The sequence below is a fragment of the Phycodurus eques genome, chromosome 13 (genome assembly GCF_024500275.1).
Source record: "Phycodurus eques isolate BA_2022a chromosome 13, UOR_Pequ_1.1, whole genome shotgun sequence".
NCBI lineage: Eukaryota > Metazoa > Chordata > Actinopteri > Syngnathiformes > Syngnathidae > Phycodurus > Phycodurus eques.
In genome coordinates, this window is record NC_084537.1 from 18,534,104 (window position 1) to 18,551,792 (window position 17,689).

The 17,689-nt window shown below is 38.8% G+C and overlaps 1 protein-coding gene across 5 annotated transcripts in view; it reads right to left on the reverse strand.

Annotated features, from left to right (window-relative positions):
* LOC133411468 (guanine nucleotide exchange factor VAV3-like) overlaps positions 1-13,467 on the reverse strand; it is a 43,940-nt gene extending 30,473 nt beyond the window's left edge. For 3 of the 5 annotated variants that reach the window (XR_009769671.1, XM_061693896.1, XM_061693895.1), the window contains exons 1-9: positions 13,183-13,467; positions 9,555-9,671; positions 5,463-5,521; positions 5,240-5,305; positions 3,463-3,772; positions 2,360-2,428; positions 2,156-2,259; positions 1,517-1,616; positions 1,262-1,357 (exon numbers count right to left, since the gene is read on the reverse strand). Coding sequence is in view for 4 of the 5 variants with exons in the window: in XM_061693896.1 (XP_061549880.1) it covers positions 1,262-1,357; positions 1,517-1,616; positions 2,156-2,259; positions 2,360-2,428; positions 3,463-3,772; positions 5,240-5,305; positions 5,463-5,521; positions 9,555-9,671; positions 13,183-13,386 (1,125 nt within the window). In the remaining variant the exon portion in view is untranslated. The remainder of the gene's footprint in view (positions 1-1,261; positions 1,358-1,516; positions 1,617-2,155; positions 2,260-2,359; positions 2,429-3,462; positions 3,773-5,239; positions 5,306-5,462; positions 5,522-9,554; positions 9,672-13,182) is intronic. The other 2 variants (XM_061693898.1, XM_061693897.1) reach the window with 1 other exon arrangement.
* Positions 13,468-17,689: the final 4,222 nt, after the last annotated feature.

Here is a 17,689-nt window from a genome sequence, read left to right on the forward strand (position 1 = left end):
TCCCACAAAAAAAGACTCATAAAACTTTGTTTACGCAAGAAAAAAAAAGAAAAAAAAAAAAGGTTTTTTTCTCTACTTGAATGTGCTAAAATTAAAACTTTTCCAAAATACACACCGTTCTCCCAAAAAGCCAAAAACAAGACAAAACACACTTGTGGAGGTAATCCTTTAGATGCGGAGGGAATTTGCATTTAAAATAGCATTTAAGTGCACGCGTGCACGCGCCGTCCTCTCGAGCAATCAGAAGGCGGGGCGGCCATCTGTTGACGACACCTGAGGACGACTTTGTGAAGGGCAAAGCAAATGAACGAGCCCACCAGGGGAGAATTTACTCTATTTTCTTGCACTTTGAAAGCTCCTCCTTGGACGATACTGGTTTCTTACAGAAACATCGCGGCTACACAAAATGGCAGATGGATCAACAGAGGATAGCATGGAATTATGGCATTTAATTTATTGAAGGACAAACAGGTATTCAATACTAAAACGTACATTTGCATGTATACGGTCCTACTGAGACCGTGAGCCAAAATGCGGAGAAAGTCTCCCCCCAGTGGTTAAAGGTAGAGTGGTATCACCTACACCCACTGCCTTGTTTGCTTTTTTTCACTATTGTCTTTGACATTTTTTACATATTTTATTCAAAACATAATTTTAAAAAAAATCTCATTATATATATATATATGTATATATATATATATATATATATATATATGTATATATATACATGTATAATATATTGAATTTTTTAGGCACTTATCTAAAAAAAATTCAAAAAAAAAAAAAAAACCTGCAGAAAATAGGGTGAATAAATACTTACATTTTTTTAAATTGGTGTTTTATGCATTTTTATTGATCAATTTTATGGACCTTTTTTGTGTTCTTTTTTAATAGTTTTAGTGTCGTTATTTATGCTTTGTACTGTCTCCAAGGTTGCCCAGAAACAATACATGAATAAATTCATAAATAAAATAAAATAAATATAAAATTGTAGAATATACTTTGTTATATTATTATTTGTAGTAGTAATAGTAGTATTTTATAAAGTAAAAGTGAACAAGATGGTAAAATTAGACAGTTGATTGGCTGTGAAGTCACCTTTTATCTGCCTTATACTGAAGCGTGTAAGTCACCAAATGTGGTTCCTTTTCCCCTATGTACTCATCTGACATAGTATACAGTACATACCCTGCTTAAAGAGAGTGCGCAAAAACATCACCTCCTTGCAGGAAGTAAAAAAGGTGCATTGAAAATGTCATACCTGGAGCAGAAGGTGGTACTTGAGGACCCTCTGCATGGGGACCACCAGCAGGTCCCGCAGGGTAAACTTGCCGTTGTTGGCCCTCTTGGAACACTCCTGGAACACAGGAGTGATGATAAAAATAAGCTTGATGATACCTATAGAAAGGGAAAGGGAGCTTCTGGAACCTTCTAGTGCAATGCAATTACATGCCACCTGGATGAGTGGTTTGACTTGACTTTACTTTTTATTTCGGAGAGCTTGTGAAATCCTGACCTCCAGCTTGAGTCGGACGTCCTCCTTCTCCTTGCAGATGAGGTCCAGCACGGCGATGGCAATCTCCACTCGGCTGCAGTAGACACCGTAGATGAGAAGTCTGCGAGACCACAGAAACTTATGTTTTTGAAGTGTGAAATTACTTGATTTCCGGGTAAAGTTGTTGATGTGGTGGCTACGCGAGGGGAGGAGGGTATTTGTGTTTGGTGATATGTCCTTGCGCCACATACACATGGCGAAGGGTATGAACTACTGCCTTCATGAGCTAAAACGGTTTTATCATCTTTACAGCTTTAGCCGTTAACCCCGGTCGTCGGGGTAACAGAAGTCAGACTCCCCATTGGCCCAGCAGTATATGGAGCGGGGTTAGCAGTTGCTCACTTGCACGTGACAGAACCGCCCCCTCTAAACAGGCTAACGTTAGCAAGACAAGAAATAGGCTGCATGAAGTGTTACATATTTCTTGATCCTTGGGGTATTTCGACAAAAAAAAAGACTGCCAGCCCTCCCAGTTAATATGGATATTTTGGATTCTAAGTCCATCAATGGCAGTGAATAAGATTAAGATTAAGACACCTGGGAACAGTTTTAAACTGCGGGGAAAAATGACTCATAAATAAATAAATGAAAGTTGAATACCTCTCTTTGTAGTTGATGAAGATCTGGTAGAGATTTAAAGCGTTCTTGTTGAGGATGGAATCCTGAATGTCCGCCATTAGGCTCTTGTGAACCCTCACCAAGTCCTGCGGTGAGTATGAAGGCAATAAAATGTTTAAAATAATATGAACAAGAATCATCATCATCAAGATGATAACAATCATAATACACAAGATGAAAACTCACTGGGATGTTGACAAACACTTGGTCGATTTCGGCCACGGAGAATAACTTCTTGAGCGGGTTGAGGAAATACTGTGAGAAGACACACACACGGATGTCATTATGCAACCTCCTGGCGACAATATGAATGTTAATGCGTGTTAATTCATAACAGGACTCAAACGGAGGGCGGTGGAATTGCAAATTGGGGCTGCAAGAGTGGGAAATTTACATAAAAGACAGAAAAAGTGCCATAGATAGAAAGGCACGGTCATAGACCAATAGATCCAATAAACATCAACAAAGTTAGCATCCATACATTAATTTTCTACGGCTTTGGGTCTTGGGTGAAATGGAGCCTATCCCAGCTGACTTGCGCGTGAAAGGCCTTGTACACGGTGGTCGGTCCGCGCAACAAACTAGCAGCAGTTCCTCAAGTGACTAAAAGAATGACACCAGTGGCACAGTCCCTTGCAAAATATGCAAGTCTATCCTCAAATATAACAAAAGCACAAGTGCTCTGAACGCCCATCCGGAAAGACATCCACTTCTTCCGCCTTCCAGTCACTCCATCCCCCAACTCAGCCAGCCAATCACAAATCACACTCAGATAACTTCATGGTCTCACAGACGGTCGGATTTTATAAAAACTCTTGCAACAATCCACGCAACACAACTGCAGGTTTGCTACAACACATCATTGCAAAGCATCCTTTAGTATTTTTCTTAATTTCATACTATGATCTTATATTATAACGAGTAGCGACCCTGCAGTTGTGTCGTTCAACCCCTAGTGGATAGGTAGCTAGGGTCAGGTCAGAGAGACGGACACTTTATTAATCCCGTAAGTGTTGTCCGGCTGTGGCTTGAAAATGGCAAATTTTCGCCCGGCCTACCTATCAAGTCATGGACGGAGAAACTCAGTATGGGGGGCGGTCTGATGTAAAGTAGGCGAAATGTGATGTCAAACGTAATTGTATCTAGTGGAATACTTCCATTTTTCCACAAGTCTCAAGTCAATCAAAAATATTGTCTCAATTGTGTCCGCCAATCAATAATTGATGTCAACATAGCGCTCTTGGGAAGTTTGATCATGTCCCTGCGAGATCAGATGGCGGCGCGTGTACCTTCTCGATGGATTCCAGCGTCTCCGTGTACTTCTCCTCCGTCTGCTTGATCTCGGAGAGGCAGCAGCTGCGAACATCTGACATCTCGACCTGCTTCTGGAAATAAACGTGTCTCGCTGTGAATCTTAACGAAGGGATAAAAAGTACTTTCAGCAAGCTTCTAATACAGTGATACAGTATAGTCATTGTGTGTGTGCGTACCTGCTGCTCGGTCCTCATGAGGTCTTCGTAAATCTCTCCGCCTACATAGTCTTCTTCTAGGCTGTACAGCGCTGCATACAAATCCTCCTCATTCTCCAAAGCATTTTCACTATGACCCACACAAAACCAATCCTTATGATTTTAATTTGGTAGTGTTACGCTGGATTTTTTTGAAAATTCAGCCCCAAAAGCCAGATTCACTTTGCAACACAAAATTCGTAGACCCAAGAAAAATGTCTCAAGGAGCAATGCGTGTAAAGACACAGGAAATCTGCCATTTTGGTACAAAGCGCCCATTTTAGGGTCCTTTTGGTGAAAATGTATAAATGTTTTTAAAATCTAGCCCCAAAAGAAAGGTTTACTTTGGAACGTGAAATTTGGTAGGCATGTCTATCATGAGTAGACCTAAAGAAAAGTCTCAACAAGTCATGCCTGAAAAGACACAGGACGGCTGCCATTTTGGTTCGAAGTGCCCATTTTAGGGTCATTTTGGTCAACATTTACACTTGTTTGTATCCCTGAATGTTTTGTAATGCCAGCCCCTAAAGCAAGTATTACTAAGAAACGTGAAATTTGGTAGGCATGTCTATCATGAGTAGACCTACAAAAAAGTCTCAAGAAGGTTGAGAAGCAAAAAAGGTAGGTTGCCATTTTCGTTCAAAGTGCCCATTTTAGGGTGATTTTGATGAACATTTACACTAGGTAGTATTCCTGGAATTTTTGGGGAAATCCAGCCCCCAAAGCGAGTTTTAATTTACAACAAGAAATTTGGTAGGTATGTCTATTACGAGCAGACCCACAGAAAAGTATCAAGAAGCCAAGCCCAAAAAGACACAGGAAGTCTGCCATTTTAGTTGGAAGGAGCCTTTTAAAGGCCATTTCAGTGAAATTTTAAATTTGGTCACATTGGCTGGATTCTTTTTTTTTTTTTTTTTTTTAATTCAACCCCTGAAGCCAGATTTACTTAGCAACATGAAATTTGGTGGGCATGTCTATCTTGAGTAGACCCACTGAAAAGTCTCAAGAAGCCATGCACGAAAAGACATAGCGAGTCGGCCATTTTGGTTAGGGTCATTTCAGCCATTTCCAGGGGTCCATCAAAGACATACTTGTCCTAGAGATATTATTACCAAATGTGAGCTACAAATACCAGACACATAGATAACGCTAAATTACAAGTGATTACAGGTTTTGTAATTGTGCGAGTCTGATGTCTCGCTATAAAACACAAAACTAAATCAAGCTGCATAAGGTCAGAGACCCTGACAAAACTTGTGTGAGGAACGTCCAACCATGAAGTAGGTCGTGTGCGCCCCCTACTGGCATAACTGGACATAAAGAAGCATTAAACATTCCGGTGGGCCGTCGGTCGCCCACCCCCACTGATCGACGGTTTTTAATAGGTATGTCATGCAAACTCATTAATTTCCTTTGATAATAGCAGATAAACACAGCAGAGCCCCGGAGAGCCGAGATGATGGGCCGAGCCGGTTCTGACACGCGCTGACATAATTATGTTCTATCAACAGCAGTAATGGACCCTCAGAGAGAGAGCCGGGAGACGCCTCATACATACTCAATCAGGTCTTCCAGGTGATTGTAAATATCCTCGTCCTTTAGACTCTCCTCTGTGGGGAAAGGCCTGAAAATGACAAAGAAAACGTTCAAGGCAAAGGGAAATGTTTTTTCCATAAACTATGTGAGAAGCAGGTTAAAATGTGTACGTGAGTTAGGATGGTGAGATCCAAGCCATATGCGGTGAGGGTGTAGTAGGGAAAATGAGTGCCGGGACAACTTACTTGAATCCTCCTTGCTGTGCTATTGCTGTGTACGAGAGCTTGGATAGAGTGTCCATCACCTGGTGAAACACACCAAGTATCATGTCAGAGCAGTGAGTAATACATTTCCTCCAGAACGGTGAATAAAGTTAATTCCGTTTCAGAAGCAAAAATGGTTTCTTACACTTTCTGCTCCATGTTAAGTTTCAATTTGTAAACATATCACATTATTGGTCCTCAAGTAACAGCTTCAAAAGGTGTCAGCTTACTAGAAATTGCTCATTTTGGGATTCGGATGCTGCTCAGCGGCAAATCTATTCGAGTGAGATACACCCCAAAAACCAGAAGAAAAAAAACAAAACTATTTGCTTTATCAAATGTAACAGAAAACTTTGACCCAGCAGTTTTTCAAAAATATCAAAACAACACTTAATTCCTTGATGGATTGTTTTTAAATGCGTTTAATACATAAATTAAAGTCAAAAAACTTTATAGCTAGCAACTTTATAAGTTGGAAGAAGGACTGTTTTTTGTCACATTTTGTACTTGAAAACCACCAAACTCTTAAACCAAAGTACGGGGAAATACGTAGGCTTTCCAGTGCACTACCTGCAATACTGGGATTGTTATCATCAGTGAAAAGAACTGTTAAGGGGGGGGGGGGGGGGGGGGGGGGGACTACAACCGTACTCTTATGTGATAAACAAGCATGCTATCAAGGGAATTAGCAGGATTTCATGCAAATAAATGCATTTCGCTTAGTAATATTTTTAACATTTGTATATTTCAAGGGGTGTTGAATGAATGAATGACCCTGACCCCAAAAATAAAATAAAATAAAATTTCAAATGTAAATATTGATGGTGATAACACCATAATACTGATTTGTTTATGTTTAGTTTTGTATAATAGTATGTTGCAGCAGGAGTTTGTGCGCTTCGACATGCTATTGTGAAATAGTCCAATTGTTGTTGTTGTTTGATAAGGATGCACCAATACCACGTTTTTCAGACCAATTATGAGTACAAGTACTTACTTACATTTGAGTGCTCGCCAATGCTTCATAATGCCATTACATCTTGCAATTGTGATGAAAATGTTTTATTAATAAACTATTGTTCAGAAAAACAAAACCTTTCTTGAACATGGCATTATGTTGTGCAAGTTTCGAGTAACAATTTTTACCTTAAAATGTCTTCACACAGCTAACAAAGGTATCTGTCAGGCTGGTAAACTGATATCGGTGTGTGTAGTATCGGAGTATTGTTTTCAAGTGTGGGTATGAGTACTTAAGTACAGTATCCACAGTACAGTATAGTAATTTAATATGGTGCTTATTTTGATAATATTTACTATGCTAATTAGTACAAATAATGTATTTTTTAAAACGATTATTGTACTACGTTAAAATATTTTCTTTTTACTTTTGCGAAAAATTGGAATTTGAAACATTTTCAACAATGTTATATTATATATTATAAATTTTACTTCATTGAATTTTTTTTCATCATGACTGTTTTTTGGTACCAAGTTACCAAATAGGATCCCTTCATTTTTGTACAATTTCCAACTAAAACATCACAGAAATTAGGAGGATTTCATGCAAAAAAGGACAGTTGCTTAGTAAAAAAATATTGTTTGGGGGCTGTAGAGTGAATTAATTACCCTAACCCTCAATAACAGTTTATATATATATATATATATATATATATATTATAATTCACACGACACAGCAACTTCAATAATAAATATTAGCATCAATTTCGAAAAAAGTCAACCCGTAGCATTCGAAAACAAAATTAACCGGAGTCTGTCTCACGGTCTTCTGCTAAATTTCTTCAAAGGCTCTCAAACTTTGAAGAGACTAAGAGCTGAGTTGAAGAGGCGGTTAATGAGGTTTACGTTTAACAGGCTGGCTGCGTGCAGCTTCCTGTGTGAATACCGCCGTGGCTTCTTGTCCACCAGGTGCACTTGCAGTGTGTCCTCTTTGCGGTGTGACACTCATTAAATACAGAGGGTGGGATTGGGGAGGGGCATCTCCCCTGTGAAGTGAGAAAATGTTATTTACCAGCAATCTGGATGAACTTCTTCTCTCAAGGCCATCGCTGTGCGCACAAAAGTATTGGGACACATCTCTTAATGGATTATTCATCAATGAAAGGGTTGGTTTGGAGTAGTAAGAATAGTAGTAATAGTGTCACTATCAGTGATGTTGGTGGATGGTAGAAATAGTAGTACTAGTAGTAGTAGGTGGAGGTAGTGGTGAAGCATCATTTAGCTGTTATACGCCACATAAATGGGATAAACTGCCAAAAGAAGTGAAGTCAGCCCCCTGCTGTGAATGTTTTTAAACCTGGACTATGTAACAATTTTTTTTTTCACCCAAGCCACTACTAGTACTACTATGCTGATCAGCTCATCTAACGTCTTGCCTCATTTTAAGTATTTTATTTATATATAAATATATTTGGCGAATGCCCGATTCATTTCCCGCACTAGCCCACTTGGTGGCGCACAGAGAATGACGTAGCACAAACGACGGCAGGGAAATGACGCGTTTAACGCGTCAAGGGGCGGAGCGTGACCCGTTGTCTTTTGTAAACAGAAAAAAATGTTTTAAATAAAAATCACTAAAAATACAAAATTTTGCGTTTGTAAATAATTATACAATAATTGTGTAAACGAAAACCATAATAATAATAACTGCCACAAACAACCAAAATCTCTTTCCGAGGACCCCTTAGCTGCCCAACGAGGTGCCTCATGTAAAACTCACACGCCGAAAAATACATGCACAAACGCAGTAATAATAGGGAATGACTCCATTTTATGGGAAGACACAAAGCTGTAATGGTTATGTAGGAGTGTAGTAGTAGTAGTTGTTGCTGCAGTCGTAGCAGTACAAGTACTAGCAGTAGGAGTAAGGAATGTAGATAGTACAGTACTAGTAATAGTAGCAGCAGTAGTGATAGTCATATAAGTTGTAGTAGTAGTGTAGGCACTAGTAGTAGTAGTATATAGCAAAAAGTAGTAAAGGCTGTAAAAGTGGTAGTGTAGAGTAGTAGTAGTGATAGTATTATTATTATATTTGTAGGAGAAGGAGTTGTTATAGTCAGAGAAGTTGTCACATGAAGTATGTTCTTTGAATTCTGAATGAAAACTAGTGTGCTCCAAATGTTTTGCCTCACAAGTAACATGTACAGTAGTTGTTTTCATACTAGTGTGCCGAACTAGTCCTACTAGTGAGCACAAAGGGCGTACTAGAACATGGACCTTAAACTGGACATCAAGGGTATTAAATAAATCCTCAAAAGCCATTTGAGCACTTATTTGCAGTGCAGGAGTTTTCGTTCATGTTGTCCTACCAGTGTGTAGAAATGTCATATAGTAAAAAAAATACAAATTTAAAGCAGTTATTGTAATGTGTAATAGCATTGGACCTTAAACTGGACATCAAGCATTACAAATAAATACTCAAATGGGTTGCCGTACATTAGTAGTATGTGGTGGTAGAAGTAGCTGGAATAGCTGTAGGAGTAATAGTAGTAGTTATAGTGTAGGAGTGTTGTAATAGTGGTAATAGCAGTGGTTAGTTAGTAAGAGAACGAAGCATGTTTTTCAGTGGTCAGTGTAATGTAGGTTAGTCATGTTTGTTATCAGTGTTGTAATGCTGCATCTTCTCGTCCTCCAGTTGGCACCAGTGACAAAAAGTGGATTATCCTGACTCGGATTTTTCGCATCTTCCCTTCTGGAGACCAAAAAAAAAAAAAACATTTCCACTTCTTCAAGTTGTAAACAAGAAGGGCTGGATCTCATCCATCCACGATGAACATGACACACTGAATGGTGACAGTGTTGTTGATGCCTTGCCAGAAGGTTGTTTGACTGAGATTATACAGTCCTGTACAAGATGCCTGGTACAGTTCATATTTGCAATGTGTGGGATTATCAGATTAAGTGGAAGCTTCTTTGGACCTCATTTCAACTGAAAGAAAATAGTTTGTACGGGAACCACATGCTATAGCATTCAGCGTTAAAAGCCGTGACTACCCTTTGGAGATACTGTACATGCTGTTCGGTGGTCATATAAAAAAATACAAATCTTAATGTCACCTTTCCGAAGTCGCGCACGTCAAACAGGTCAAAGGCGTCGAACAGGTCGCTTTTCTTCATGCCGAACACGTCGCAGCAGCACGTCAGGAAGGTGCGTATGTTCTTCAAACACAGGAACTGTAACGGTGAAAACCAGGAGATTAAAAAAAATAAGATTTTTTAAAAAACACACAATAAAATGGTGAAATCCCAAACTCGGGATCTTATTGTTGTCTCCATTTTCTGATATGACAAAAGTGTTCAGAGTTCAGTGCAGAGAATCAAAGTTTTATAAAGAGGCTACATAATACAAATTAAATAGAAAAATATCAAATGTGCTGCATGTAATAAATGATGTCATCCATGTGACACCATCATAGCACCAATAGTATATTTGTACACAAATTTTGATTCCAGTGTCTTCAGTGAGGCAGAGCAGCAAGCAGGACTACTAAAGTAATAGAGTAGTAGTAGTTGTTGTAGTGGAACTAGTGTATAGTGGAAGTATTGTTACTAGTAGTAGCAACTAGTAGTAGTTACTAGTGGTAGCAGTGGAAGTAGCTGGGTGTACTACTACACCTGTTGTAGTAGCCTACAACTGCAAGTAGTTACTAGTTGTATTCAAAGTAGCGGTAATTGTAGTAGTAGAAGTAGTAGTAGTGGTGGTATGTCGTAGTGGAAGTAGCAGTCATAGAAGTATAAGAACCAGTAGGAATAGCAGGAGTAGTATTAATATTAGTACTAGTGGAAGTAGTAGTAGTCATCGTAATGGAAGTATTAGTAAGTAGTGGTATAACTAGTAATAGTAACTCATTTTAGTAGTTGTGGAAGCAGTAGTAGTACTTGTAGAAATTATTGCCACTATATAGACCTCTGTGAGATTAGTAGTACAAATGCTTCTTAACTAAGAGAATTTTATAATGTCAGTACGAGTGAAGCAATCTCGAATAAACAGCTTGCCATAGTTGCGCGCATGTTTGGACTCGTACAAAGAAAAGTGCCAGCGTTGCGCGTACGCAGCGCACTGAAAACAGCACCGGAGGGCGGCTTGTTTGTCCCACAATACTGCGCTCCATTGACCCTGATGCCACGCTCTCCACGCAGGGAGCTAGCGGGTCAGCAGGTCACCGTGAAAAGGGGCCGCGCAGGTTTGCTTTTTTTTTTTTTTGACCTACAGCTGCGAGCTATCCTACTGTTTTGCCATCACAGTCTAGTGGGTACACACAAACAGGGCCGCACTAAAAACCTTGCCGCGGCGTCCATTTAACTGACCACACGATTTCACGTCATCTCCTGACAAGTTAATTATCGCACAAATGCACATATCCCATTTAACACGGCCGGCTCATAGGAAGTACAAAAATCCCTCGCTAAATTGCGGTTAATTTACTGCTGGTTCAGTGCATCGCAGATTTATTGCACATCTCTCAGTATCTTACCCATTTCAAACACAAGCCACAGTCAAGAGTTTTAATAAATAAATTCAAAAGCACCAACCTTAGCCCAATGAATAGCTAATGTACACACTCATAACAATATTGGCAGGAACAAATGCAAGTAAAGAGCAATGTTTAGCTTGATATTCTACAACTACAGTACTGTAGTTAGAAAAAAAATACTTCACCGCAATGAAATCTGGGTACCCATAATGCTTTTTGCTGACTAAATTGCCAGGACCGTCAGTGTGAGGAATGGTGCAAACAGTTTAATCAGGAAATCTCCTGTTCACACCATGTTGTGCATGTCATTTATGCAAGACATGCCCATTAGGAATGTGCTTTTGTTGTATGTGTGGATGGTGACCTCAAGTGTCCAAATAAAATACCTGCATCTCTCTCTGCAGTGCAGTTTCAAAAATTAGCATTGAAATACAGAAATGAAATTTGTGGATGTATGTAGTAATATAATAAATCATTTGGTTTCTACTTGGTCTCTACGTATTTCTGGAACACAACCCCTGCGACAAATGAGGATTGACTCTTTAAGAGATTTTATGAGCTCCCTCCAAACTGGTGGATCAAAGTCAGGATGTTATCAGCACCCCCTGAGAGGCCGCGGGACAAAGTAGAAGGGATCCAGTTGAAAAACTGGGCATTTCAAGAAAACAACAACAACATTATACTTGAAGTCACCTTATTGACATTGAGGATTTTGACTTGTTAAAGCCAACACATAATGCGAAATGCCATAGTTGGGCTAAAAAAATAACATCTATGTGGCGGCATTATGACGTTTTAATCAACGGATATTTGAACACAAACATTGCTCCAACACATGAAGACAGACAATATAAAAATACTCAAAGGGAATATACTGTATTCTCCAAAAAACAACTAATATTAATGCAGATTGCTGAGTCACTTACAGTCGTCGAATGAAACTCTTATGTCTACATAACTGTATTATATTATACGGTGGCCAATACCAGCTTTTTATTTGACTTTTTTTTTTTTTTTTTTTTTTTGGTTTTCTTCCAATATATCAATTATCATGCAAACAATGACAGCATGATAATATCAGTAACATTGGAAATTTGTTCACGATCATGTATTATACAGTATTTGGGCGTCTTAAAAAAAGCAGCCTGTGATGCTTGTCATAGTATCGTCTCATTTTCTGTCTAAGTTTCATAGTTACTGAGACATCATGTGTCCCATAATTTCCATGTATTTATTGCGCTGTGATACTATGATATTGGTGGAAAAATACTGCAATACCATATTGTAATTGTACCGTAACGATACAACTCGATCATACATATTTTGTCTTTCTTCCAATATATCTATTATTGCGCAAGTGCTATCTATGCACTATGCAAGTGCTGTGATATCATATATTTTCCAGCATTGATACAACTGCATCATACACATTTTTATGAATCGAATCATAGTTTTCTTGCAATATATCAATTATCGAGCAATCACTGCATCGTGACACTAGTGATATCGTTGGGAAGAACTGCGACAATATCAGATCGTATCATACAGTATCAATATAACTGGATCGTGTATATCATGTCATGGCTTCTTGCAATCGCTGCAACATGGTACTATTCAATATTGTTAGAAAAATATCACAGTATCATATTTTATTTTAAATGTTACTTCAAAAATACATTGCAGAATTTCCGCACATAATTTGTCATATTGCAGGACTTTGAGTGTATGCTGTAATTTTTGTGTGTGTGGTAAATGAAAACAAAACGACTTCAAAAAGTAATTAAAGCACATATTACATGGAACAAAATGTACATAGTGTACAGTACTACTGTGCATTGATGTATGTTTAAGAGTTTAAAAGGTGTTTAAGAGTATAGGAAGTGTTTATAAGAGGAGTGTGGGGAAGATTAATAAGAGTCTGGGGAGGTTCATTAAGCTTTAAAATATGGGGGGGGGGGGGGGTCGCTACTTCGCGGATTTCATCTATTGCGGGGTGGCCTGGAAACGAACCCTCGCGATAAACGACGAACGACTGGATTTTATCATACCGTATGCATATATATGAATGGTTTTCTTATCGATTACTGTGCAATAGCTGTATTGTGATATTATCGATCTTGTCCGTGAAATACGTTGGTAATAACAGCGTTCTTGTTTCTATGGAGACCAAAGCTTTGGTGCTATAATGAAGTGGGCTGCTGTGTTGGTACCTGGGACATCTGCGGCCGGAGGTTGATGTGTTTCAGGTCGAAACTGCGCGGCCTGAGGTTGTTGAGCAGCTGGCAAAGCAGCACGCCGTCGCGCAGCGTCTGCGCCAGGTCGAACACTTGCGCCGTGTCCGCCGTGACGCGATGGTTGACCGGCAGCACCTTGCAGCCGATGAGCCACGCGGTGCACTGCCTCCAGTACTCCATGACGCACGGAGGTTGGGGGGGGGGGGGGGGAGAAAGAGACAAAGTTTACACGCAGAAAGAAAAGCGGCGCATGACGACAGCCGAACCGGCAGCGGCGCAAGTGGAAGGAGGAAACGCACGACAGGCGCAATTTAAGTGATGTGGGTCAAAAGTGGGCAAAGCTTTCCCCCTCCCCGTTCTTCCATCTTCAAGTGATATTTCCACGGAGGTGGTCGTCTCTCTCCGGGAAGAACAAACATATTATAGATGACAAGCTATACATACTACAAGAAAATGTGCTTGTATTAATTATTCATATTTGTTGAATTTGCTGACTGACTCTTTTTTTTTTAAACAGGACTGTTTATGCTTCATTTACAGTATGTGTGGATGTTATGGCAATAAATGGAAACAAATAAACCATAGGTTTGGCTTAAAGGAATGACTCAATCTAATCTTTGAAAACATTTGTACATAGGTAAATTTTATATATTTAACATTTGGTTTGTTTAAAAAAAAGACTTCTATCATGTGCCTCTCTCTCTCTCTCATCTACAAAGAATAACGGATTTTATGTATTTTTTGTTTTACTTTTTTTTAACTAAAATGTTATTTAAATGTTACATTTTAATTAACAATGTCAACAGTTTAAAAAACTTTTAGTTTACAGTAAAAAAAAAGTGAATTGTTTTTATTTTAATAATGTTTATTTGTAATTTACATAGCAAAGGACACTTAAAATCATTAACGTAGAATAGAATAGAATATTTTTTAAATCATTTTTTAATTCTTTTGATTATTTTTGTGTAACATTTTAATTTTCATTTTAAAGGATGTTTATTTTGCATTTTCCTCTTTTTTGTGTATATGTGTCTTCTTTTTTTGCAATGAAGAACAAAATGTTCACCAGGAATCAAGTGTCAGCATTGAATTTATTTTAAATTTGTGATGTTTCATCTCCTGTCTAACATTTCTTTATTATTATTTTAAAGGACAAATGTAGTTTGCACTTTACTTGGCTTTTCTGTGTAATGATTGGCACCTAGACGGGCCAGTAACGCTCAAGCAAGAATATGCACAAGTTCCGCTCAGAATTCTTAACCCATTATTTACCCTTACGCATATTTGATAGTGAGATAAAACTTGAGTTCCTGTAAGCATGCAGGAAAGAAAGAGAGTTCCCCATGCGGTGGGATCATTAAGACCCTGACATAAACACAGGAAGGAAGCCATCTTGTCTTAAACCGGATGTTTTAGTATTTACATCGGAATGAATGACCATTACAGTGCGTGCGGTTATTTCCCGTTCACACAACTATTCGAGAAATATTATTTAGTTGGTGTTTGCTATTTTCGTCTCCTGGTCAAACCAGATTTAATTTTTGTAGAGAGAAACAAATGATGCTTAACACACCCCACCCCAGAGGACAATCTTCCAGAACAACCTTTTAGAGACAGCTGACAATCCCTGTTCATAATTTTTATTTTATTTTTTTTTAGTCCAAGATGCATTGCCAGAGAATATATCAACGCTAGGAGACATTGCTCCCTCCTGTTTACGATGCTTCTCCTCCAACCGCGAGGAGCTACTGCCGTTTTTCACCTCGGCGAAGAATGCATCCAAGAGGAGATATGCAGAAGGCTTAAGTGAAGAGAGGGACTAAACGGGACAAGAGATTGGAACCTTCCATTGATCAGTATGGGGAAAGTGGCTTGGTACACACAAAGACAATCACTGGGGAACACAATTTTTGTTGCGTTAGGTCTGACACCTATTTTTTACTCATTTTTGGGTGCGGAATCCAATTTCAGTTTTTCTCTATCACGTCAAGTTTTTGAACAAAGTGGAACAAAGGAAATATATGTATACCTAAGTAAATAAAACATAGGTATACATATACATACATACCATACACAGATGGAATAGTTACACGCCGTTAAGCATACCGTTTTACAATGGTATGCCTATGGTTACAAGGTTAAGAGAAAAGCCTGCACAAATCCTCTTAATTCCTACTATGCTAGCTTTCTGTATGCAGATATTGATACTACTGACCTATTGGGAGCTGCACACCCCTCTTACCGCACTGTCTCAATTGTGACTGCACAAAGAAGTTGCCATGTAGCTATAGATGAGTCCAATCGTAATCAGATGGCAATTCTTACGACAGCTAATAAATGGAATCTTGCTTATCTGGAGGGTAAGCCGTGGAGAAAAAAACTTGACGTCCTAGAAAAAAAACTAACTGCAATTTTGGAATCAGCATGCCAATTTTAGTTTTAAACAGCATAAAAATCTGACTCAACAGATTTTTTAATTTTTTTCAAATTGTTCCCCAGTGTAATCGGGTTGTTTTGGTCCCGATATTTCCCCTTCCCAACTAAAGACGTCAAACACCAGACGATCTTATGTTTTATAAGATTATCCTAAATGATTATCCAACGGTCTGAGGTGTGTTAAGTGTGAATTTGAACTGATAATATAGGGTCCAATAGGAGTCGTGGAAGACCATCTTAAATATTAAAGGTGTACAATATTTACGAGCAAAAATCTTCGTGTCTGGGAAAATGACTCCTCGCATTGTGATGTGAAACGGAATGTAGCCAATCAAGAAGCAACCTGACTGAGGAACAAGGAACCGCACGTAAATCAAAACAAACGTCCTACCCGATGCCGTATTTTGTAAAAGACCCGGTACACATATAAGAATTTTTCACATCTTAAAAGACGGTAAATCTCTTACAGAACTCAAAATAAAAAAAATATGAAAAATCAGGCATTTAACATTTTTGGTCATCCTGTGTGTGGTGTGCTCAGATAATCTCAACACAGAACACCACGCACAAAGATTCTGTTCCCGCGCCGATCTCAAATCTAGTCCAAGACAGAAATCTTGCGTGATCAAAATTGATACAACAAAAATGACAAAGAAACACTACCATAATTGTTGCGCTGATGTTTCCTAAGTGTTGTCGAAGGGATCGTAGTCGGGAGTGTTTCTAGAATGGTGATCTCGTCAATAAAGACTTGGTTTGAAAAGTACTTCTTTCTGGTAAATCCACTTATACAAAATATGAAATTGGGTAGGACCTGTTTGATTTTATTTATGGTCACTTCCTTGTTCATCTGTCAGATCGCTTCTTGATTGGCTACATTCCATTTGGAATCACAATTCACGGAGTCTTAACTCAGGATTAGTCCGATTTCCCCACACACGTGATGATTATATTATCGTAAATATTGAAATTCTTTCATATTTAGGATGGTCAGCCCCGACCCGTTTCGAACTCTATTATCGCGACAAATCCACTCTTAATACACCTCCGATCAAAAGATAATTTCATAGGATAATCTTTTAAAACATAAAATAATCTGGTGTTGATGCAGTAGTGTTTCTTCTTAATTTTTTTTTGTTAGATAATGTTTGCGCACGCATGACTTCTGTCTTGGAGAATTAGATTCGAGATCATCGGTGGAACAGAATCTTTATGTGTGTGGTGTTTTGTGTTGAGATTATCGGAGCGCACTACACACAGTACAACCAAAACTGTTACATTCCTCCTCTTTTAATGTCATTTTGTGGAGTCTGTCATAGATAAATGATCTTTTTAGGATTTTTAAATCATCGTGTGTACCAAGCTTTACTCGCCAACCGACAAACCGAAGGCTGTTCGAAAACGCATTTGTTGGTTTACATTCAACCATCAAATGCTGCAGCCGACGAGAGTAATATCATGCGATCTGTCATCGCCAAAATTAGAATTTCAGCATCCCGGTGCCTTCATGCTGGTCAGTGGAGACGTCAATCATGTTCCTATCCCTCATCTATGACAACTTCACCCATGTAGACTGTGAAAGCAGAGGGTATAAAACTCTGGGCCTCCTGTATTCAAATATGGAAGGGAGCATACGGCTCTTCTTCTCTCCGTCCTCTGGGGAATCTGATCACAACTTCATACGCCTTGGGACCACCATTAGGCCGTTGGTGGAACAGCAGGCGGCCAACATGTGGACAGTTTGGTCGAAACACACGAAGAAAGTTTGGTCAAAAAACAGCGACTGGTTTTATATTAAAAAAAATAAAAATAAGTATGAAAGAATATTTCATTCATTTATTTGTTTAACACATATTATTATTGGTGTTTCAAGTTCTATTTTATTGATGTGTTTTACGATGCACATTGTTTCAGTTGCAGTTGCTTTTGAAAGCGCTGTACAAATAAAGTCTCGTGAGTTGAGATTTTGTGTGGTGTGGGCGTGTTCAGAGTGATTTTTCCTCCTCGATTTGCTCAGATAACGGTCGGGGCTGTCCCAGGAGATATG